Source organism: Eptesicus fuscus, chromosome 9 (assembly GCF_027574615.1).
Source record: "Eptesicus fuscus isolate TK198812 chromosome 9, DD_ASM_mEF_20220401, whole genome shotgun sequence".
NCBI classification, from domain to species: Eukaryota; Metazoa; Chordata; class Mammalia; order Chiroptera; family Vespertilionidae; genus Eptesicus; species Eptesicus fuscus.
The window spans coordinates 67498055-67521479 of record NC_072481.1 but is presented as its reverse complement, the minus strand read 5'-3'; the positions used below and the strand labels follow the sequence as shown (position 1 = coordinate 67521479).

General features: G+C 43.5%; 1 protein-coding gene and 1 long non-coding RNA gene across 3 annotated transcripts in view; one reads left to right on the top strand and one right to left on the bottom strand.

Moving 5' to 3' along the window:
* LRRC8C (leucine rich repeat containing 8 VRAC subunit C) overlaps positions 1-23425 on the bottom strand; it is an 87174-nt gene that overhangs the window by 28432 nt on the left and 35317 nt on the right. The window contains exon 3 of the mRNA XM_028129925.2: positions 7267-7408. Within this exon, the coding sequence (XP_027985726.1) occupies positions 7267-7404 (138 nt within the window). The 5' untranslated portion in view covers positions 7405-7408. The remainder of the gene's footprint in view (positions 1-7266; positions 7409-23425) is intronic.
* The window catches only part of LOC129150306 (uncharacterized), a 93886-nt gene continuing 71728 nt past the window's right edge, over positions 1268-23425 (top strand). Inside the window, exon 1 of one of the 2 annotated variants that reach the window (XR_008557058.1) lies at positions 1268-1345. This is a non-coding gene — a long non-coding RNA (uncharacterized LOC129150306). The remainder of the gene's footprint in view (positions 1346-23425) is intronic. The other variant, XR_008557059.1, reaches the window with a different exon arrangement.

Below are 23425 nucleotides of genomic sequence, written 5' to 3'. Positions count from 1 at the left end.
AGGATGATCCTCCCACCTGGTTCCATCACCTCCTTCCGCCTGAGATGATCGCTCTTCACTTCCCTGATCTCCTGAGTCTTGTATCCAACTGCCTATTTAACATTTCTACTTGGGGAGCTAACACATTATCTCCAACTTAACATGCTTAAAACTTTTTCCAGCTGCTCAGACCTAACCACTGTTAGAGTCATTTTTTATTTCTCTTTTTCTCTCATACCTCACATTCCATCTTTCAACAAATCTTAGTGATTTTTCCTTTAAAATATATCCAGAACCACTACTTTAATCCTGGTCCAAGCCATCTGCTTCATGTCTTGCCTGGTTTACTGTGGTGGCCTTCTAAATAATCCCCTGCTTCTGTCCTTGCCCCCGCACTGTCCTCTCAGCACCGAGAGGGGTCTTGTTCAAACCTAAGTCACATACTGACTACCCTCTGCTCAGAATCCTCCAAACATGTCCCATCTCACTCAGGGCAAAGCCAAAAACTTTACAAAGACTCCAAGGCTTCTCCGGATTTTCATCCTTCTGCTCCTCCACTCACGCACTCTTCTCTAGCACACTGGCCTCCTGGCTTTGCCTTCAAATGTCAGGGATGCCCCTGCTTCAGGCCTATAACATCACCTGGGGTCTTTCTAGGCTCCTCTCCACATTCAGACTTACAAGACGGTCACAAACCTCCCTCAGCACCAGAATCACTTAGAAAGGTACAGGATGGAGTCACAACTTGCCAGCAAGGTGACATCAGGCTTCCCATTTGGGGCATCTCCTCACTGTCTGTATAGTGGTCCACGCTGCTGCCCAGGAGCTAGGCTCTCCCGGAGCTCTCCTCCCTGGATCATCCGAGGTGCAAAGAAAAGAGATCCACTGTAGGTAGAGTCTGGATTTACCCTGGCTTAAAAGCCTTATGTTCCAAAGGAGCCCATATCTCTTGTAACCCAATAGATACCGCTTCCACGTGTCAAAGGACAGCCTAGTTACTAGTGTCACCACAATCATGGAAGTTCTATGCTATGGCTTCCTATCAGCCCAGATGCCATTGACCAATCATCAGTCGCTTACATCATAAACTATGTTGCCTAGTAACACTAACATTCTACCTTTATCAGGTCTCCAGAGACACAGAGTCAGAAAGTTGAGAAAGTAAATGTCAAATTCTCCCGTGGAAGGGTCCTGTGTGAGCCCTCTGCGTATGTGTTCCTTGTTCTTGCTGTTCCCTCTGCCTGGAAGGCTCCTCCCCGGACATCTATCTGGCCTGCGCCTGCACCTCCTGCAATTCCTTGGTCTAAGCCCCCCATTCAGGCCAGCCTATTGAGAATCTCAGCTGCTGGGACCTCCTACAGTCCGCGTATGTTTGATTTTTTTCCCATTGCCCTTATTACCTTCTAACATATGTAATTTACTAATTGATTTTTCTTCTGCTGCTGTTTTTTTTGTGTTTTTTTTCCCCCATAGAATGTAAGCTCCCTAAGGTTGGGACATTAATTCTTTTATTTTTTTTCCACCTGTGTTGATAATTCTTGGCTCCTAGAACAGTGCTTGGCACACAGTAGGTTCTTCAACAACTATTTCTTTTATTTATAGATGAACTTAAGTGTTCCTCTTTTTCAAACTCTAGGTTTTCATTGCTTTTTTTTTTTTTTGAAGAAAGGGCAAAATTTTTTCAGCTGACAAGTAAAAGGTAGCATGATGTTAGGGATTAAGAACAGGGAATTTGGGGCCAAACTGTCTGTGTTTGAATGAGGGCTTTGCCACCCACATTGGGAGGATGCCCAAAACTCTCTGTGCTTTAGCTGTCTCATTTGTAAATGGGGATAATAACAGTACCCCCCATCTTAGGGTTGCCATGAGGATGAATGAGTTAAAATATATGGAACATGTTCAGAATAATGCCTGACACAGAGGAAACACTATGTGTTAACTAGAGTTAAAATCAGCTTTAAAAAGGCTTTTATTTTTACTCTGCACCACTTCTAGTTAGTTTTCTCTCTTCCAAGCTCCTCCTCTTCTCAGCTGTTTTACCTGAAAGTCACATCTACCCCACAGCCTTTTTTTTTTTTTTCTCAATTACAGTTTACATTCAATATTATTTTGTATTGGTTTCAGGTGTACAGCAGAGGAGTTAGGCAATTATATACTTGACAAAGTGTTCCCCCTAGTATTTCAAGTACTCAACTGGCACTGTACATGGTTATTACAATATTATTGACAATATTTCCTATGCTGTAATCTACTTCCCCGTGACTATTCTGTAACTACCAAGTTGTACTTCCGGGTGAAAATGGTGAAGGGATTCTGAAGTACCTAGCCCACAGCCTTTACTTTAACTTCCATCCACCCACTGAAACTAAGATTTCCAATGGCCTAGTTGCTACTTCCCTCTCCATAGTCCATGAGCTAGTTGTATTGCCTGCCATCATTAACCACACCTGCCTTTGACTTCTGAGCCCCTCCTCCCATTTCCACCCGTTCTTACAGCTGCCCCTTCTTAGTCTTCTTCAGATGCACCCCTTTTCCTTCAATCACTCTTTAATGTTATTCCTAACATCATCTCACTTGCCAGTTCCCCTTGGGTGATTCCATTCACGGGCATGGCTTCAATTCTCACACTGATGACACCCACTGCGTTTCCCGAAGATGCCCTGTTCTTTCTCACATCCATGACTTAGAACTTCCCTTTCTCTTCCTGGCACCCTCTCCCACCTTCATCTCCCTCTCCCTAACTTCAGCTGGCTCTCCAAATTTTAATGCAACCATACCCTTTTCTCTTGTTCCCAAGCCAAGCACCCCTCCTCTGCACTCCCTTACTGCTTATGGATACATCCATCATAGTGTAACACTGCCTTCTCTGATTGCCGGTTTATTCAGTTTAACCCCCCCAAATAAACTATCTCTCCAAATATATATATATATATATATATATATATATATATATATATATATGTGTGTGTGTGTGTGTGTGTGTATACATATATATACATATACATATATATATATATATATATATATATGTATATATATATTTCCTCAAAGTACAGTGCCTGGCAAAGTAGGTATACAAAAATTACCTGGATTCAATATATGAATACATAGCATCTATATAGAATAAATTTTGATTGGGCTATCTTTTAATGAAAAAAAATAAAAAAACAACAACAATGGGTAAAATTGATAATATCCCATCAAAATGTTCTTCCAGAAAATATTATCAGGGGTTAGTGGAAGAGTTAAAGAAAAAACAACCAAGATGGCGGCATAGGTAAACACCTAACCTGCAGCCGGACACAACAATTTCAAAGGCACAACTAGAGGTCAGAACGGACATCTTCCAGAACCACAGGAGAGCTGGCGGACTGAAATGCCCACAGCTGGGGGGAAGGAGAAGGCCACGGGGACAGTCGGGGGAGCCGTAAAAGCCTGAGGTATGGAGAAACTGGCGGAGACACGAGCACGCGCGCCTGCGGGGAGGATGGAGCCGGAGAGGAAGGGGCGGCTGACGGCCTGGCCGGCGTTCACTGGCAGGAAGGAGATAAAGGCTCCGGAGTGCGCTAAGCGCCGGCTCCGACTACACTGAGCGCCAGTTCCGGGCGAAACCCTGGGAAGCCAGGCGCAGGCTGGGGGAATGAATCTGGGCTGTGGGGCGCAGGCACAGAGGAGCGGGGGAAGGCAGAGCTCCAGAGGCACGCACGGGAAGGGGCGCAAAGGACGGACTGTTGCCTGCGCCACTGAACTGCCCTAGCGGGAAGGAGACATAAGCTCAGGACCGTGCTGAACCCCAGTTCCGGGCGAAACCCTGGGAAGCCAGGCGCACGCTGGGGGAATGAATTTGGGCTGTGGTGGCGGAGGCACAGAGAAGCGGTGGCTCCAGACGCGCGCACTGGAAGGTGCGCAGAGGACGGACTTTTGCCTGCACCACTGGGTGGCCCTGCTGGGAAGGAGACAGGGACCCCAGACTGCGCTGAGACCCAGTTCCAACTGCACTGAAACCCAGTTCCAGGCGAGAATCTGGGAGTCCAGATTCATTAGGGGAGGGACTGGACTGTTTGGCAGTGGGCGAAACTCCAGGGCGCGTTTCTCTCAGAGGTGTTTGCAAGGAATACAGAGGGACACAGACACAGGAGCCTCATAGGGCGGGGCTGACAGGAAGCCAAGGTTGTAGGCTCCACCCTGTAGCTCCGCCCCAGCCAAGCTGAGCAGAAGCTTTTTCCTGCTGAGTGCCTCAGGTAGTGGCTGACCCACACTGCATTGGAGACCCAGAAACGAGGGCATCTAGTGGTTGGTGGGAGATGACACCAGATTTCAATCACTTGCATAAGGGAGGCATTCTAGAGGCAGACTCAGTGAGCGCCAAGGCATTGCTGCATCAAGACCCGGCCCACAAACATGTCTCCTGCACAGCAACTCTTCCTATATGGACAAAGAGGGTCCTCACGGCCAATTGGCCTGGAGGACAATTCCTCCCAGTGACACCAACAACATTCAAGACTTAACTGTACAAAGGAGGACCAAGATGGAGACATAGGGCGGCAGCCTGATCGTTGCCTACCACAACAATATTGAGACTACGACGGGAGAGCAGAGCAGACACCAGCCAGAAAGACCGGGGGGCTGGCAGAGCAGATGCTCTACAACTAGAATAAAAGAGAGGGGTACGCAGGATGATGCTGATGCCGGTGACCCAAAGTCCACACTTTAAGAACTATGGCTCAGGCGACACAATGGTGGCCAGGAACGTGCTCGGCGCAGTTCCCCCGGCGGTCTCCGGCTGAGGGGACGGCTCCACTCGCTGCCGAGCACGGACAGACGAGCCCCTGGGAGACATGGGGTGGGAGACTCCGTGCTTGCTGACCTCCGAGTCCTTCAAGAATCTCAATGCCCCGAAGTGGCCAGGTGCGCACGCTCAGCGACCGGCCACCGTTGCAGACCCAAGGGCCGACGCAGCGACACCGGACCAGCCCACCGCCGGGCACCGGGCACACCAGAGCCTTGCCGAGCCCGTCGCCCAACGAGTTCTGCGGCAGCTGCCCTGGAGCTCTGAGAAAATGACCAAAGGAATTGCTGAGAGGGAATTGACCAACAGGAATTGGGATCAAGAAGACGAAACCCCGCTGAGACCCGAGTCCAGGCGAGCCTGCGAGCCTCTGGGCTCAGATGTGGTCACACGCCTCTGGGTCTAGGTGAGGCCTCACGCCCCTGGGTTTGGGTGAGGCCACGCGCCCCTGGGTCCAGGTGAAGCTGGATTCCGGGTTCGGGTGAGGCCATGTGCCCCTGGGTCCGGGCGAATCTGAACCCTGGGTCCGGGTGAGGCAGTGGGCCCCTGGATCCGGGTAAGGCTGGGTCCCGAGTACGGGTGAGGCCGTGAGCCCCTGGATCCGGGTGAGACCACGCGACCAGGGGTCTGAGAGAGGTAACGCGCCCCTGGGTCCGGGTGGCTTCGTGCACCTAGGTCCAGGTGAGGCCACGTGCCCCTGGGTCTGAGAGAGGCCACGCACCCCTAGGTCCGGGCGAGACCATGTGTCCCTGGATCCGGGTGGGGCCTCGTGCACCTAGGCCCGGGTGGGGTCGCGTGCCCCTGGGTCTGGGGGAGGCCAGGCGTCCCTGGGTCCGGGTGAGACCGTGTGTCCCTGGATCCAGGTGAGACCTCGTGCACCTAGGCATGGGTGAGGTCACGTGCCCCGGGGTCTGAGAGGCCAAGCGTCCCTGGGTCCGGGTGAGACCATGTGTCCCTGGATCCGGGTGAGGCCGCGTGCACCTAGACCCGGGTGAGCCCAAGTGGCCCTGGGTCTGGGAGAGGCCAAGCGTCCCTGGGTCCGGGTGCGACCATGTGTCCCTGGATCCGGGTGAGGCCTCGTGCACCTAGGCCCGGGTGAGGCCACGTGCCCCTGGGTCTGGGAGAGGCCAAGCGTCCCTGGGTCCGGGTGAGACCATGCGTCCCTGGATCCGGATGAGGCCTCGTGCACCTAGGCCCGGGTGAGCCCAAGTGGCCCTGGGTCTGGGAGAGGCCAAGCGTCCCTCGGTCCGGGTGAGACCATGTGTCCCTGGATCCGGGTGAGGCCTCGTGCACCTAGGCCCGGGTGAGCCCAAGTGGCCCTGGGTCTGGGAGAGGCCAAGCGTCCCTGGGTCCGGGTGCGACCATGTGTCCCTGGATCCGGATGAGGCCTCGTGCACCTAGGCCCGGGTGAGGCCACGTGCCCCTGGGTCTGGGAGAGGCCAAGCGACCCTGGGTACGGGTGAAGCCAGATCCTGGGTCCGGGTGAGGCCGTGCGCCCCAGGATCCATCCGGGTGAGGCTGGGTCCCAGGCCCGGGTGAGACCACGCGCCCCTTGGGTAGGGGTGAGGACACGTGCCCCTTAGTCTGGGTGACGCCGTGCCCCTGGGTTCGGCCGAGACCAAACCAGAGGGAGTCGGACCTCCATTACCACCATTTGTCCACCATCCAGAGCTGAGGGGTCAGTGCTGACATGTACACATAAGGAACTACTGGACATTGAAATTGGGTCTCAAAAGAACTGTTGGTCCAGGGGGAAGCTCGCTACAGATTGATTCATTTGCCTGTCAGCATAACTATTATTGCTCGTCTCACATTCAGTTCTTATTAGTATATATCTAGTGACATATGATCTCGCTCATCTAGGGGAAATGATGAACAACATAGACTGAGGAACAAGAACAGAACCAGAAGCAAGGAGGCATCGATCGGACTATCGGGCCTCAGAGGGAGGATAGAGGAGGGTAGGGGGAGGGTGGGGGGAGGGGGAGAGTTCAACCAAAGGACCTGTATGCATGCATATAAGCCTATCCAACGGTTAAGTTCAACAGGGGATTGGGGCATGCGTGGGGAGAGGGGTGGGATGGGAATGGGGGGATGAGGACAAATATGTGACACCTTAATCAATAAAGAAATTTAAAAAAAAAAAGAGTTCCATTTTGGCAATATAAATGGCGCTGTGGCTATACATGCTATATTTTACGATAAAGCCACCTTTGAAAGATAAGGGACTTCCTTTAATGTTAGTGACATCAAATACGATTTGACTCCCCTTACTTCTGTTTGGGCCCAGTGAAACCTTACTAGTACCGTATTTACCTTATTAGGAAAGTCCAGTAAGTTAGGGATTCAGGCTCCCTGCCATGATTATGAACATCATCCACAAGGATTGAAGAGCAACTAACATTTACTTGGTTAAAATCACACAGCCAGCCCTTGTAAGGGTTTCAATGACCATCTTGCTGTGGCTCCATCTGACAGGAGTCTAGGCACCTACCTACCTGTAAAGTACATCCGAACACCCCGATCATCAGCATGGCCACGGAGAGGTAATCGGTGAACACATCCCACCACGGCTTCAGCACCCGGAAGGCAGGCTGCTGCTCAGAGAACTGCCGGAACTCTGTCACAGGAATCATGTTTCTGAGAAAGGAGAGATTACTGGTGAACGCATTGATCTTCATGCACAACATGCTCCATTGTTAACAACCTTCGAAATGCTGCTTCAACCCTCCAGAAACAGTGGCCTGAGTTACAATAGTAGTGATCACGGCACGTGGGTGTTTTCATAAGTCATTGACTAAAATAAGGGGCCGCACAGGAAAAAGACAAGTACCTTCACTCACTACTGTCCAATAAGCTGGTTCCCTTTGGCTCCACATGGGCCAGGCAGTCCCTGGCCAGAGCAGTCTCAGAATCCATTATTTCCTGGATTCTCTCTCAAACAGAACAAAAGGGCACCAGAGAAAGCAGAGCCTAGCCTTAGAGATATTTTTGCTATTGATCTTACTATTTTGGGTTGTTGCTTTATTTTCTAAGTGTCATCTCAGCATTGGTTTGTGTTCATTCTCTACTGCGCCCTATATGTAAAGTATTTTGCTTGCTCCTTGGGGAAGGCAGACAACTTTGCCATATGGTCCTTGTAAGAGGGAAGATTTTCATTGACGGTGGTGGTTGGGGGAGAGGGGGACTGGGGTGATCTTCATTTTGTTGCAAGCCCCCTCCCCCCACACTTTTTTGGTCCCTGGTTTTTTTACTTGATTTTTTTTTCCTATTTCCTGTACTTATCATATTTTACTGTGAGCCTCAAACTTATCCTTTATCTCTTCTGAGAAATCAGTTGGTCCTGAAAACACTTATCTCTATCTTAATGACAGAAGATAAATAAATAGGCCGCATTGGCCACTCTGGGAAAAGGGGAATCAGCCGCATCCTTTTCTTAGTCTGTATTCCCTTTTCTCAGTCTGTATTCCCTTTTCTCAGCGCTCAGTCCCACTGCTTTTATTAAGATCCAGGACTTGAAGCTACTCATTCTGCTACTATGAGAAGGAATATTCTTTCCTTATCTTATGGCAACGAGAACGAGTGGCCAAGGAGGACTAAAAAGGCGATTTCTCACCCTGTTGCCATTGTTGGATCCAATAATCTAGCTCACTACTACATTTGTCCTGGTTATTAAAGAGGCTAATTAAAAGCAGGGGAAAGGCTACATTTAGTGCTTATTCTCCCAAGCCTTCTTTGTTTCCTGGATCTCTCTTCCCTAATGCCAAATTATAGGCTGTACAATAAACAGCCCAAAGAAAAGCCACTGTTCTTTGAATTTACAGGTGGTTGTCTTTGGAAACCATTACAATGTTATCCATTCTGTCTGGCTGCTTTATCTGACCTTTGCTTAAGCAGCAACATGTCTTCCTTTTGGATTTGTTTCTTAATACAGTGTTGAAAATTCAGCTGCTTGGTGCAGCCCTCACCCATGACCTATCTACTTGGCTTCTGTGCAGCATTTGATATGACTTCCTTATTTTACCAACACACAACTTTCTTAACTCCATTTTGTTACTAACACTAGGCTGCAAGCTATTTGAAGATAGAACCTATGTTATGCAGATGCATTCTCAAAAACATGTTGTAGGAAAGCCACATAAGCTAAATAAATGTATATTCTTAGTGCCATTAAAATTCCATACTAGCTCAAAGTTTTATTTTTCTGACACTTCATGACCTCTTTTCTCAATGAATCATTGCAATCTCACCGCCCCAAATGTTTTCAAGTCATGGCTGTTCCAGCAGTAGTCACAGACAGGCACTAACTCATCTTAATTTCCAAGCTTGCTTCAGAAGCTATTGTCTTCTTCTACTTCACATCCCCATCACTCACCGCAACGTCTGGTGAACAAGAGGCCCTGAACACTGTCTGTTGAGTAAATAACTGAGTGAATTCGGATGCTTGTTCATGGAGCAATGTTTGTCCAAAGCAGATCTGGGGTGGCCCTACTCTGCTGCAGTTACAAGTTCAGTACCTGTGCTCTAGTCTACCTTCTTTGATAGATTTGGTTGTTGTGTCCTTCATGATAGGTTGCTGACCACCTTGGAAGGATTTGGGCTTGTTCTTTGAAGTGGGGAGCAATTTCAGGAATAAAATGCATCTATGTAAAGAACTGGTTCTCAAACTTTTTAATCTTGCCTTGGCTGGTGGTTAGAGCGTCGGCTATCACACCAAGGGTCCCGGGTTCAATTCCTGGTCAAGGGCATGTACCTGGGTTTCAGGTTCGATACTCAGCCTGGTTGGCACTTTTGCAGGAGGCAATCAATCAATGTTTCTCTCACTTTCCCCCTCCATCCTTCCCTTCCACTCTTTTAAAAATCAGTGGAAAAAATATCATTGGGTGAGAAATAACAAAAACAAAACAAAACAAAAAAACCCAAAACTTTTTGATCTCAGGACTCCTTCACATTCTAAAATAGATGGGGTGCTCAAAGAGCATTTTTTTAAAATGTGGGCTGTACTTATAAACATTTACCATATTAGAAGTTAAAACCAAGAAATTAAAAAAATATATTAACTCATTTAAAAATAATAAAACCCATTTCATGTTAACATAAAGTATATTATAAAATAACTAGAGGCTCGGTGCATGAAATTCGTGCACGGGGAGGAGAGGGGTTGTCCCTCAGCCCAGCCTGCACCCTCTCCAATCTGGGACCCCTTGAGGGATGTCCAACTGCCCATTTAGGCCTGATCCTGGTAGGATTGGGCCTAAAAGGGCGGTTGGACATTGCTCTCACAATCCAGGACTGCTGGCTTCCAACCGCTCGCCTGCCTCTGCTTGATTGCCCCTAACTGCTTCTGCCTGCCAACCTGATCACCCCCTAACCACTCCCTGCCAGCCTGATCAACAACTAACTGCTCCCCGGCTGGCCCGATTGCCCCCAACTGCCCTCCCCTGCAGGCCTGGTCCCCCAAAATGTCCTCCCCTGCAGGCCTGGGTCCCCCCCAACTGCCCTCCCTTGCTGGCCTGGTCTCCCCCAACTGCCCTCCTCTGCTGACATGGTCCCCCGCAACTGCCCTCCTCTGCTGGCCTGGTCACCCCTAACTGCCCACAACTGCCCTCCCCTACAGGCCTGGTCCCCCCCAACTGCCCTCCTCTGCTGGCCCGGTCACCCCTAACTGCCCTCCCTGCTTGCCTGATCACCCACAACTGCCCTCCCCTGCAGGCCTGGTCCCCCCCAACTGCCCTCCCCTGCAGGCTTGGTCCTCCCCAAATGCCCTCCCCTGCAGGCCTGGGTCCCCCCCAACTGCCCTCCCTTGCTGGCCTGGTCTCCCCCAACTTCCCTCCTCTGCTGGCCTGGTCACCCTTAACTGCCCACAACTGCCCTGCCCTGCCGGCCATCTTGTGGCGGCCATCTTGTGTCCACATGGGGGCAGCCATCTTGTGTCCACATGGGGGCGGCCATCTTGTGTCTTGGAGTGATGGTCAATTTGCATATTACTCTTTTATTAGATAGGATTATATTCTATAAAGCAAAAAATAAGAATGGCATTGTTTTACATTTTTGCAAATCTCTTTAACACCTGGCTTAATAGAAGATAACTGGGTCCTCATATCTGCTTCTGCATTCAATTTGTTGAAATATGTTGTCTTGATTAAAATTTATGAATCAGATATGTGTTTGGAGAAGGGAGAAGTACCTTCATAGCCTTTTCATATAATTGTGGATATTCATTTTTGATAATATATTAAACTGACTTGGTTAGCTGCAATATGGAATCTGAAAACTATCAACTTTTCAAACTCCTGATATTAAGACTCATTCATCTATCTTGTACTTTGAATAGATCTTTTAGTTACACATGGTTTTATAACAATATGCACTGATCATCTGGAAAATATTAGATCACTGAGTTATATAGCTCTTCCAAATGTTGATAAATTATATTAAAAATCACATTTATGCCCTGGCAGGTTTTGATCAATGGTTAGAATATCAGCCCATGGACCAAAGGGTTGCAGGTTTGATTCCTAGTCAAGGGAACGTATCTTGGTTGTAGGTTCGATCCCCGTTCCTGGTCAGGGAGCATGTGGGAGGCAACCAATCGATGTCTCTCTCTCACATCGATGTTTTTCTCTCTTTCTTTTTCCCTTCCTGCCTCCACTCCACTCTCTTTAAAAAAAAAAAAAAAAAATCAATGGAAAAAATATCATTGGATGAGGATTTTAAAAAAAAAATCACATTCATTAATATCACCACTACTTTCATCAGAAATGCTTTTAAGTAATGCAAAGCTGTCAAACTTATGGTAGTGAGTACAAGATTTCCAAAATTGTAATCACTTGAAAGTCTGAATTTCATTTCTGGCAGCAAATATAACTGATATATTAGTTGTTCTTTTTGAAGTGTCACTTTGCTCATTTTGAAAAAATGTCTTCCACATACTGAAGTCTGAATAATCATTTGTTTTATTCAAGTAAAAATGGTGTAATATGATAAAAAAGCTAATTCAACTTTCAACTAAAATAAGGACTTTCTCTTGAGACACCCATTGTACTTTAAAAGGCAGCAGAAGTATTTTATATGTTCTTCACCTTCACCACAGTGCATTAATACAATATGCAGCCAAGGCTTGAGAGTTATTAAAATGATAAGTTTACTGCTTCAATGAGGACATTACATAAAACCCGCCATTTTTAAAAGTAGTATGTGCAAATGAAGAATACAATCTCTATAGTACAGTCTGGTGCCTCTATTTTGATTCATGCTAAGACACCTCACCCACCATTGCTTTTGTACCACCAGTGAAAAAGGCAAAAAACATCTTAGCATTAAAAAATAATTTTGGCCCTTCCTGGGTGGTTCAGTTGGTTAGAGCATCATCCCATACACCAAAAAAGGTTGTGGGTCTGATTCCCAGTGAGGGCACATACCTAGATTGAGGGGAAAGAACCGATCGATGTTTCTTTCTCACATCAATGTTTCTTTCTCTCCCTTCCCCTCTCTCTCAAAATAAATAAAACATATCCTTAGATGAGCTTTAAAAATAATATTGACCTTGTGGACCCCCTAAAAAGGTTTAGGCTACTAGGGTTCCATGAACCACACTTTGAGAACCACTAAGATAGAGGCTCATGTTCCTTTATCTATTAACTCTCCTTGAAAAAATCCTGGGCACTCATTCTAGTTGAGGTGCCCCAAGGTTTTGGCTGAATTGTCTTCACAGGCATCATTCTCTTAACATGGAAAATATTCTAAGAATCTAAGAAACTTAAGTGTTATCTACAGCTTCCTAATACTGGCACAGCCTAGTTAAGATGGACTACAAGACTTGTTAGAGAAACAGATGGTCAAAATGACATTAAGAGTTGTGTTATCACTCAACTCTTAATGTATGTAACCTCTATTGGGTGTGTGTGTGTGTTGGTGTGTGTGTGTGTGTGTGTTTATGTGCACCTTGTATGTACATGCTCATATATGTATGTACATATATACTACATATAAATGTAGTTAGATGTATAATATACACACAGATGTAAGTACATACAGACTTTATTGTTTTAACATATCACAAGGCTCAAAGTCAATATCTAGCACAGCAGTAATCTTTGTAGTAAGTTTTAATGCAAAAAAAAGGGGGGAAGTGTTGAATAAAAAACTCCAAAACTGAAAAGAGGATGACAGACCTTTTGCTTTCTTAACTGAAAAATGTTTAGTATTCTTCTTACACAAATTTCAGCACCTCTGAAAGTCATGCATTACAGTGACAACTACACTTGATTTCTTTCATTATTGTTATAGTTTCCATGTGGTTTGTGACCATTTCAATAACTAACATCTTAAGCTGTAGCAGTCATTTCTGAATAAACTGCTGGGTTTAAATAGTTTCTTTCCCCCAGAAACTCAATCAGCATAATTTTATTTTTACTAATTTTTTGTTTTGTTTTATAAATGCAAATGATATATATATATATATATATATATATTTAACTCCAATCTCCAACTTGTTATGTAAGATTTTAGTTTGTCTAATTAAGTAATGTCTTTGGAAATATGGCATTTCAACTTCTATCAAAAGATTCTGGTATTTTTTACTTAAAAAATATATAAAGTTTTAAATTTTTCTGCTCTGTGTCCTATTGCAGAAATCAATGTGCACTTCCTTTATTAAAAACATTTATTATCAAAAGTCATTTTAATGGCTTCATTAGCCAAAAATCTTTACCTCTCAAATTTATTATGTCATATAATCCTTTGTTAAAGAATATTAGTAAAGTAGTTGCAAACCCAGAGTTTCTTATTGCTTTCATTTATTTGGCTCTTCCTGAAACAATCTATCTTCATTCCTCTCAGGAGAATTTTAGTATTATATTTTCCAGAATTAATGACACAGAACAAATTCTACTCTATTAACCCATGACTTGAAGAATATCAAACTTATTCTACTTTGATTCAAACTTAATTGTTAACATTGTTCCTCTATGGCTATCAGGTGGATACAGCTAACACGTGCTTTGTTCCAGATTTTTTCTGGCATCGTCTTTAGAGAGTACAATTATACACGGTTCAAGGAAACAAGGGCCCATTCTATCATATCAATAACATGGTGAGTGGCTCCTTAAAAGCTAAATTAAAACAATTAAATAATTCCTGAGCATGTAAAATACGAATTCTACAGAACCTCTCCCCCCAACTACAAATATTATTCATCTATGTTGCTAAATCTATCAGTCAATTCTCAGCCCTCACCATTTTTGCTCTATCAGCAGCATTGGCACAATATGACCATATTTTTCTTTTTTAATTTTTTTGGTTAATCCTCACCCGAAGATATTTTTCTATTGATTTTTAGGGAGAGTGGAAGAGAGAGGGAAAGACAGAGAGAAACATCAATGTGAGAGAAACACATCAATTGGTTGCCTCCTGCACAAGCCCCGACCAGGCCCTGGGCCAGGGAGGAGCCTGCAACCAAGGTACGAGCCCTTGACCAGAATCAATCCCGGGACCCTTCGGTCTCCAGGCTGATGCTCTAGCTACTGAGCCAGATTGGCTAGGGCATGACCATTCTTTACTTGACTTGCAGGACACCAGAGCCATTAAATTTTTCTCCTCCTTCCTTGGCTGTTCCTTCTTTAACTTCTTTGCTGTTTCCTTCTCTTCTCCCTGACCTGTCTGTGGAGTGCCCAGTGCTTAGTCTTTGGGGTTTTCTTTTTCCTAACTCACTCATTCTCCTGGAGATACGTCTAGTCACAATGCTTTAATTAGCATCTGTACTAAACACAAATTTATACCAGTATTGACTCATGGAACCAGCTGCCTACTTGACATCTCCATCGGAGAGCCACTAGACACATGAAATCCATTATGTCCCATACCAACGCTAGCTCCATTCCCTTCTCCCCACCTCCCGTATGCCCACCAAAGCTCTTCTCTCGGAACTTTCCTGTCACAGTTGATGGCAACTCTATCTTTCCAGTTGCTAAGGCCATAATATCTTGGAGTCATCCCTGGCTCTGCTTTGTCTCTTATACCCCCAATCCAATCTGTCAACAAATACTTATTATATGTTCCTTAATATGTTGTCTGTCTCCTCCCACAAGAATGTAAGTTTCATGAAGGCAGGGACTTTGTCAGTTCTGTTTTGTACAGCAATGTATCCCAACTACCTAGAAAACACTGCTTGGCATATGGTAGGCACTCAATATTTGCTGAATAAGTTAGTGAAGATGTAGTAATTATAATGAAGAAAAGGGGTGTAATTGCCTTTCATTTTAGAAATAATGATTGGAAAGGCAAAGTGTGTGTCTGAGTAATGGCAGGGGAGGACAATCCTGCAGCACAGGGCCAGGACGTTTGCACATCTGAGGCCAGTATGGACAACGAGTGCAAAAAAGGAACAGGCCAGAAACGACACAATTTATTTATGGTTCTTCGCAGTTGTACCCAAAGGCTCCATAAATCAAAATAAAGTCATCAGGATATGCTCAATTATGAAACAACTGCTTTTCCTTTAGCTTGCACAGATGTAAATAAAAATCAGGAGAAAAAGCCAAGTTTTCCAATTACATAAAAAATGATATCTTTCTCTCTTGGGAGAGCATGACTCTAGATTGTATTTTACTCTGCAGCTGTGGTACATGAAACAAACTATTTCTAGAAAAATCCACTGAAGAAGACCGTAATTATATGGCTCTATAGAAATATATTTAATTTAAAAATTACAAGTGGGTTATAAAATTGTAAAACCCGAAAGGCACTGCAGAGGTCATCCAGTCCACAGCTCTCATTTTAGGAGTGAAAAACCTGAGTCAAGAGAGATTAGGTGACTTGCCCAAGGGCCACAGCTAGTGGTGAGTCCTGACTTCTAACCAAATCTTACTCTTCACTCTATTGTCCTTAGTTAATACGACATCACGCTGATTCAGATGTAACGAACTTATCAAAGACTAAGAAACAAATAGTTTAAATAGAATATCTCCTATACTCAATTTCTCTTTTCATGCTCCTATTTGACAATATAAAAATTTTAAAATAAAATGTTATGAATACATTTAAATGATTCTTAAGCTATAGTGCTCTTAAGAGTCCCATAAATGAGAGCTTTAGACTCAGAAGGAATAGTATGAGGCAAGTTGAACTTGCAACCCAGTATACTTCTGTATTATCACCCCCTTCAATAGTTCTATAATGTCATACATTAAATTAGTGGCCCCGTCACATTATTTGGAAAATATTCAAATTGAGCTTATTTTCCTAAGGGTAGTGGTGGTAGGGAGCCACATGACTCTTCTCTAGCAATTCTTATTCTCTCTTATAACAGGAAGGTATTATACCTCTTCCTCCTTATACTTTGCACATATTTAAAGGAAAATCCCTTTAATCACTGTACTTCAAGCCATCCATCTCAAGGGCTCTGCTTTACATGATAGTTTCCACAGTTATGTTTATCGTATTCATAAGCCTTTGAATCCACTAAAAATTTGTTACATATGATCAGCAGCCGATTTTTCTCTCACAAGCATAGATTACTCTCATTTACTTGTGCACATGCTATAACTAATTATGAGTATAAGGTATGTCAGGTACTATGCTAGATCCTGGGAAAATGAAAGTGAACAAAGCAGACAAAGTGCCTACCTCACTCACATGTATCCTTATGGGAGAATGTGCATTAAAGAGATTTCTGTAAAAGCATGATTTGTGACTAATTTTCTTATATTTAAATTCTTTATTGTTGTGACTGATCTTTGTACATGTGATTATTGTTTCCTGTGCCAATGGTGCACTTAAAGAGGTGTTTGTTTTTATTTCACTGAGAACAGGGCTTATATCTTGTTTATCTCTGCATCTTCTAAAATATGGCACAATGCCTTTGAATAGACCCTCAATAAATATTTGCTAAATTAAATTAGACCTAAACATAAACAGACACTCACAGATACACACACACACACTATCATGCATTTTGTAGTGAAGGCCAGACTCTTCTATTACATTATTACTAGAGGCCTGGTGCACGGATTCGTGCACTGGTGGGGTCCCTCGGCCTGGTCTGCGGGGATTGAGGCAAAACTGGCTCTCTGACATCCCCCAAGGGGTCTTGGAATGAGAGGCTGAGGGACCCCATGGGTGCACTATCGGGGCCGGGGAGGGACTGCAGGAGGGCTCCAGGGCGTGTCTGGCCCATCTCGCCCAGTCCCAATCAGCTGGACCCCAGCGGCAAGCTAACCTACCAGTCAGAGCGTCTGCCCCCTAGTGGTCAGTGTGCATCATAGTGACTGGTCGAACGATTGAACAGACACTTAGCATATTAGGTTTTTATTATATAAGATCCTGTTATAAACTTTGACACTATGATAAATAAAAGAGTGACTATTATTATATAGCTTCACATTATAAGTAATGATTATTCAAAGAACATCCACTACCAAAGAGAATGTTGGAGAAGATGAAGAGAGTCAGGAATAGTTTACAATTTCAAAGTTAAGGTTCACTGGAATTTTAATGCACAATGTTCTGTCATTTGTTATAAACAGGATGTGTCAACCAATGACTTCTTAGGTCTCAGCTTGTACCAATGGCTGAATTTTTGACTCCCTTATCAGAACATTACCCTGTTAAGAAACAAGTGACAAAAAATAAATCCAAACATTAAAGTCTTGTCTATAATATAATGGTTTGGAATACTTCATTTATACATCAGTATGACAATAATAATTATTTAATGCTTATTCCATATATTTTAAGTAAATTTAAATTCAGAAATCTTTTCTTTTCTGAAATGAGGCTAACATGTAATCTAATAGTCTTTAAAAAACTGACCAGATTATCACCAGTTACTCATTCCCTCCCTCATCTCTGTTATTCTGAATCTATCTAGAGCCTCTCTGAGAAATATGGCTTCAGCTCTCTCTGCAGCCCACTGGTCTTCTCGGTCACCTCTTCATTCCATGTTGTCTCTATCCCCTTTAAGTCAGGTACAATGTTCCAGAAGGCAGAGTATATACTTACCCCCCATATGATCCCAAATCCTTGAAAAGACTATGTTTCCCCTCAAACTCTCAATATCATTCAAATGTGATTTAGACAAGATTTCAGTTCTTTTTATCAGTCTCAACATTAAAAAATGAAGCCTAGAATTCATTTTTGTAGTTTGTAATGATTGTTTTTGAAGACTATGTCTTCTTCCAAAGGAAAAGAAGAGACTGAGGTTTATCTCCAATCCACTTTTCCCCGGGAGCAAAGAAAGTCCAATAGTTCTAAGCAGCAGACATAACATGAACATACATGTATGTACAGGACAGAAAATGCAAACCAAACAAGTTTGGAGAGTCTATGAGGAGGGCTCCTTTTTTCCTGATGAAGGGATCCAAGGAGAGAAAGGTGGATAACACAGTAAAAGTCCTGCCCTTCAGAACATTCAAACTAAGGCTTTTTGTTTATTTTTCACCCTCTGGAGTGTAGAATAATCTGAAAAGGCAAGGGTCACCTTTTCGTTCATATTGCTAGTTCCATGGCCTAAAATGCTCAATAGTTTGTTGAGTTAAATTCCAAATGATTCCGTGGGGGGTGGAGGGGAGGAGTTGTATTTTTTGTTCTAACAGGAAGTTTGGTGTGTTTTATAAATACCTTTTCACAAATACAGATAGACTGGTACTTATAAAAACACAGTCAACCAAAAGTGTGTCAGGGAATTAAAGCAACTTGTTATCAAAACTTTCCCACTAAGCTTCTTGTTTTTAATGGGGCAAAATTTTTAAATTTCCATCTACGTTAAATACAACAAGTAGGAAACAGTAAACATTGCTCAGGAAACAAGAGATTGGTGTTTAAAGTGAGAGATTAAAAGAGGAATGCCTCGTGATGGCTGGTACCATGGCTCTGTCTCTCGCCCAGTGGGGTGAGCTGGGCCTCCTTGGAGAAGAAACCTGGGTTCCACAAGATATGTGATCAGTGCTGGGACCCTACCAGCAGGCGAGGGGATCCCAAGGCAGGTGCTGGGCGCGGAGGCCATGGGGGCATAGGCGACCAAGGAGACAGAACTAAACCTCACATCACCCTGCTTGGCCCCGGAGGATGGCTGGTTAGCCAGAGACGGGTAAGATTCCTCAGGGAAGGAACAACCTAAGACAGGCACAGTCGCACAGGGGCCATCAGGAGAGAACTTGGGGGTCAACAGAGGTGGGGCATAGACCTTCACCCCCCCCAACTTTGCAGGGGCCTGAACCCTCACCCCTGCTGAAGGAGATCTCCTGCCCCCATGGCTGCTCAGCTTCACATGCCCAGCTCAAATCGGGACCCAGGTAACAGAGACTTGGCCGACAGCAGATGCCCTCTCACCGCAACAAGACTTGATGGAGATGTCTTGCACCCATGATCCGGGGAACTGGGGTCTAGGATATCTAAATCCAGCCTAGCACCAGGAATGCTCAGGGCCTACTCAAGAAGGCAAATAATCCTCTCCACTAATAATTACAGGGTAAAACAAGATGGTTGTTAGAGTATTAAATTTGACAGTAAAATAGTAGTCAAGTTTTCAGACTAATTTAAATTGGCCAATCAAAATAAGCAAATACTCTAGAAAAAATCAATTGTACTGGACAAAAAAGCTGTTACTAAAGTGTTAACTAAAATTTTTATTGGTAGTTCATCGCATGGTAAAATTGCATAACATATAATGAACCTAAAGCAGTCACATTTTAGTGCAAAAAAGTAAAATTTAAAAGCTATCAAGATTACAGCATAAAATTTCCCAAAGCCTCCTAATATTTAAACCAAAAAAGGGGGGATAGTAGAAGAATATCATGTAAGGAAAAATATCCTGCAAATAAATTACATCTAGAAAATTTTTACTTTAGAAAATTAACTTTCATTTGTAATGCTAACAGCAAGTCACCCAGGTAAAACATACATGGTGTCAAAACAAGCCAAAGGAAAATCATTTGGGCAAAAAAAAAAATGAAAAAGGATCGCAAGTCAAATTTATAGAAAATATTCCTTTATTAACTTTTGGTCGAGAATATGTTTGTATATTTTCAGAAAACAACTCCGAGACATGTGGATTCCTGCAACAGAGAGGAATTGACAGGAGTGCTCCAGCCATGAAGTCAGAAGAGAAACAGTCCAGAGATGGAAGACGCTGATGATGGCTTGCCATACTAGCAGTCTGCAGATATGCGTCACTGCAGATTGCCCAGGACCAAACCAGAGAGGGTCGGACCTGCAATACCACCATTTGCCCACCATCCAGAACTGAAATATCATTGCTGTTATGAACACATTAACAACTGTTGGACATAGAAACCGGGACTCAAAAGAACTGTTGGCCCAGAAAGAAACTCACTATAGACTGATTCATTTGCCTCTCAGCATAACCATTATTGCTTGTCTCATTTTCAGTTCCTATAAGTGTATTCCTAGTATCACACGAGCTCACTCATCTAGGGGAAAAGATGAACAACATAGACTGAAGAACAAGAACAGCATTGATCAGACTGTCAGACCTCAGAGGGAAGGTAGGGGAGGGTGGGGACCAGGGAGATAGATCAACCAAAGGACTTGTGTGCTTGCATATGAGCCTAACCAGTGATCACGGACAACAGGGGGAGGGGGGCTTGCGTGTGGGGGGGGGGATTGGGAAGGGAACAGGGGCAGGGGGTTGATGACAAATATGTGATACCTTAATCAATAAAGTAATTAAAAAAAAAAAGAGGAATGGATTTATTGTCTGATCGTTTTTATTGTCCTTTTTATCATTAAGCTCATCTTTACTGGAGCCTCCCATCTAAAATTTCCTTTTTAAGATCAGGGATCTTAGAAGGGTTCCTAATAGCAGAAAAACTAAATGCTGAGTAATTCTGTTTGGGGCTTTTCAAGAAGGTTCTCAGGAAGTCAGCTCATTGTCTTTCCCCCTGGATGTGCTCCGTCAAGTGATGGAAGAAAGATGTTTGGATCTCAAGCCTCCAGGGAAGAAATAAAAACCCAACTCTGCAGGAGGAAATCAGCAACTACCAGACTTTCACTGTCAGAATATTAAAACTGCTGTGAATGTACCTGAGCATTAGAATTATTTGGTTTCTGTCCATCCAACCAATAAATATTTAATTCAAGACTTTGTGCCTACAAGAAAAATATTTTTTTTTTAGTTTGGCTCTAAATTTAACATATTGATTTAATGGCCATCTTTTCCAAGTAAGACATTTTATGAGTTCCCTCTTCCAACTCTTATTTCTCATAGCAAAGCTAAATAAAATCTAATATGATGATATTCGACAGTTCTAGAGTCTCAGATCCTAGAATCTGAGGGAGGCATACAAGGCTCTAGGAGAATAGGTCAAAGGCCACTTGCCTCTCCGACCGAGACTTTGACAAAAATCTAAACAGAAGAAATGCTTGGAATATATGAATCATTCATGAAAATACATCTGTTTTTGAAGTGATATATTTAGTTAAAAACAACAACAACAACAAAAACGATAGCAAAGGAAACATGAAACTAGGTGATAGACATTACATAATTGCAAAGATCAAGTGACGTGTGTGGCTCTCGAAGGTCACTAAAAGGACATACAAGCAATAGTAGCAGGGCCTTGTGGTGCTAGTACTACAACTGGAATGTCCTTTCAATCCCCCGCTTGCTTTGCTGATTCTGATACAACCTGCAGAGCTCAGCTCTACCACCACCTGCTCACAGAAGCCATCCCTGACCTCCCTGACCAGGTCAAGTCCAGCACCAGAGGCCCCCAAGGGAAGCACAGTGGACTTCCCTTGATGGCTGGCCCCTGTCACAGACACCATTCTCCATTCATCTGTGTGGTTCTTGGATTAACGTCAGTCTCCACTATTTTCCCAGCACCAAACAATCTTTGGCACATACTAGGTGCTTAACATTTATTCATCAAATAAATGAATAATGAATTAAAAACAAAGTTATGAGAATAGTGTAAGTGTGAGATCTCAGACTATTCATTTGAATACTTTGTCAGCAATCTGGAACAAGACCCAACTCAATACCATCTTTATAGACAAACTGTATAGTATTTTGAAACTATTTACTTGCCGTTGCTACTGTTAATCAGAAAGACGGCTTGGGGCCAGATAAAGTCTTTCTGAGAAAACTATCTCCAAGATATTGAGAACCCTGCCAAATTTATGTCTAAAGTGGTTGAGAAACCTAGAAAACCAGATACTGAAGCTGAGCAATATACCAACTTGCATGGTGACACCTAGTTATCTTAAGACAGTTTCAGAAGTGGTTTTGTCCAGTAACTTCATCAATGGGATGAAAAGGTGGATACAGGATGCTTAAAAGGAGCAAAACTAATTCAAGAGTTGTTAAATTGGGAGGTTTTAAGTATTAATCACAAATCCTAAAAAGTAAAAAAATTGTGTAGCAAGGTCACAGAAATTTATTTAAAATGTTAGCTTTAGTAGAAAAAACTAAGAAAGAAGCAAAAAGAAACTTATTTTTCTCTCTTTTTAATTTCTTTATTGATTAAGGTGTTACATATGTGTCCTTATTTCCCCATTACCCCCCCATCCCTCCTACTCATGCCCTTACCTCCCTGTTGTCTGTGTCCATTGGTTAGGCTTATATGCATGCATACAAGTCCTTTGGTTGATCTCTCTCCCCCTTATCCCCACCCTCCCCTACCTTCCCTCTGAGGTTTGATGGTCTGATCGATGTTCCTCTGTCTCTGGAACTGTTTTTGTTCATCAGTTTATGTTTTTCATTATATTCCATAAATGAGTGAGATCATGTGATATTTATGTTTCTCTGACTGGCTTATTTCACTTAGCATAATGCTCTCCAGTTCTATCCATGTTGTTGCAAATGGTAGGAATTCCTTCTTTTTTAGCGCAGCATAGTATTCCATTGTGTAGATGTAGCACAGTTTTTTAATCCACTCATCTGCTGATGGGTACTTAGGCTGTTTCCAAATCTTAGCTATTGTAAATTGTGCTGCTATGAATATAGGGGTGCATATATCCTTTCTGATTGGTGTTTCTAGTTTCTTGGGATATATTCCTATAAGTGAGATCACCTGGTCAAATGGGAGTTCCATTTTTAATTTTTTGAGGAAACTCCATATTGTTCTCCACAGTGGCTGCACCAGTCTGCATTCCCACCAGCAGTGCACAAGGGTTCCTTTTTCTCCGCATCCTCACCAGCACTTGTCGTTTGTTGATTTGTTGATGATAGCCATTCTGACAGGTGTGAGATGATACCGCATTGTTGTTTTGATTTGCATCTCTCGGATAATTAGTGACTTTGAGCATGTTAAGAAACTTATTTTTAAAAGTCAAACATTTCAAAACATTTGTTGGAAGTTCAGAAATAAAGTGGGATTTCAAAATGAGTGGATGATCTTTTGGGTGGCACAGGGTCAAGGGAAAAGAGAAGGTTTATGGAACAACTGTGGGATTTGTTTGTTTTTGGTTGTTGTTTAATGTTGATACTATTTTTCAGATGACCTATGTTAAAAACTTTTTTTTTCCATGTTAAAAACTTAACAGACCAATGTTTTAGGGCCTAAAAAATGGTTCCCCAGACATAAATTAAAATTGTTTAAAAACAAAATACATTTCCACTCAATAGAGAAATAGAAATTGGTGGGAAGACACGTTGGTTCACTTCTGCTCAGTGTCCTTCATTACAAACAGGGTCAG